Source organism: Sinocyclocheilus grahami, unplaced genomic scaffold (genome assembly GCF_001515645.1).
Source record: "Sinocyclocheilus grahami isolate Dianchi unplaced genomic scaffold, SAMN03320097.WGS_v1.1 scaffold2366.1, whole genome shotgun sequence".
NCBI classification, from domain to species: Eukaryota; Metazoa; Chordata; class Actinopteri; order Cypriniformes; family Cyprinidae; genus Sinocyclocheilus; species Sinocyclocheilus grahami.
This window is the reverse complement of record NW_015507545.1, coordinates 54,246-55,295: the sequence shown is the minus strand read 5'-3', so window position 1 is coordinate 55,295 and position 1,050 is coordinate 54,246. Positions and strand designations below refer to the sequence as shown.

Below are 1,050 nucleotides of genomic sequence, written 5' to 3'. Positions count from 1 at the left end.
TCTCATTCACACACAAGTTTACGTTAAAAACACACATGAGTTACAAAAACAGTGGGTTATGTCTGTGAAGGTAAACAGCTGGGAAATAAATTGCTTGTTTATTTTAGATCTGTGTTGCAGCAGCAATATACAGTAAATAAATCAATAAATGCACTGCTCTGTCGTCTCCTCTGAGGCTGGGACTCTAAACAGTGTTCTGTGCTCGCCTGTGCAGCCAAACACAGAACAGTTAGCATGTTTTGCTCAAACTTTCTCCATGGCATTAGAGCTGGTACACCGTTGTCGCTTGCAAAATCAAATAACGGCGCCATGGGTGGAAACTTACAGATTAAGGGGCGGTAATATTATAATGAGATCCCTTTGCAACGTCACTAGGGGAGCGAGATCAGACGCGCTCGTTTTCTCAGACGCTTGTAGAAAAAAGCTTATCAAAACAAAGTTACTGGGTTCATCTTTTTCACATTTCCTTGATTGGTAGATGCACCGTGGACCTGATTATAGCACTTAAAAGCTGGAAAAGTCAGATTTTCATGATATGTCACCTTTAAAGCCTAGCGGGCCTTAACAAGGCTCTTGTTACCTAAACAGTGTTAATGTTGTAAAGCAGCTATACAGTGAGTCAGGTCTACTCGTGAGTCAAGAAGAGTTTAAGCTGGCATATTTAATGAGCGTTAGGTGCTCTTGAGTGAAGAGGAAGAAGTCGGTGTACTCTGTTGTCATGCAGTCTAATGTGTTTTTTCAGTCTCTGATTGTGTGAACGTTCTCTGAAGCTTGTTAACATTCATACAGACGCACATGCAAATAATATGCAGTGTGCAATGTTAGGCTCTTCATATCTGAGTGCTGCTGTGACTGTCCCCAATAACTCCTAATTTATTGGAAGTTGTCAACGCCGCACGCAGTGACTCCCTTTGTTTCTCCAGCAACTATGTAAATGAAGTGGCACACGCTTTCTGTGCTTTTAAGTTTGTGTTGTGTTGACAGTGAACGCGTGTGTTTTCAGATGGTGTTTCCCGCGCCGGGTCCGCTCTCTTCAATGAGCTGAGGAAC

The 1,050-nt window shown here is 42.6% G+C and overlaps 1 protein-coding gene across 1 annotated transcript in view; it reads left to right on the top strand.

Moving 5' to 3' along the window:
- The window catches only part of LOC107574865 (ATP-binding cassette sub-family B member 7, mitochondrial-like), a 64,816-nt gene that overhangs the window by 26,525 nt on the left and 37,241 nt on the right, over positions 1-1,050 (top strand). Inside the window, exon 6 of the mRNA XM_016261298.1 lies at positions 1,004-1,049. Within this exon, the coding sequence (XP_016116784.1) occupies positions 1,004-1,049 (46 nt within the window). The remainder of the gene's footprint in view (positions 1-1,003; position 1,050) is intronic.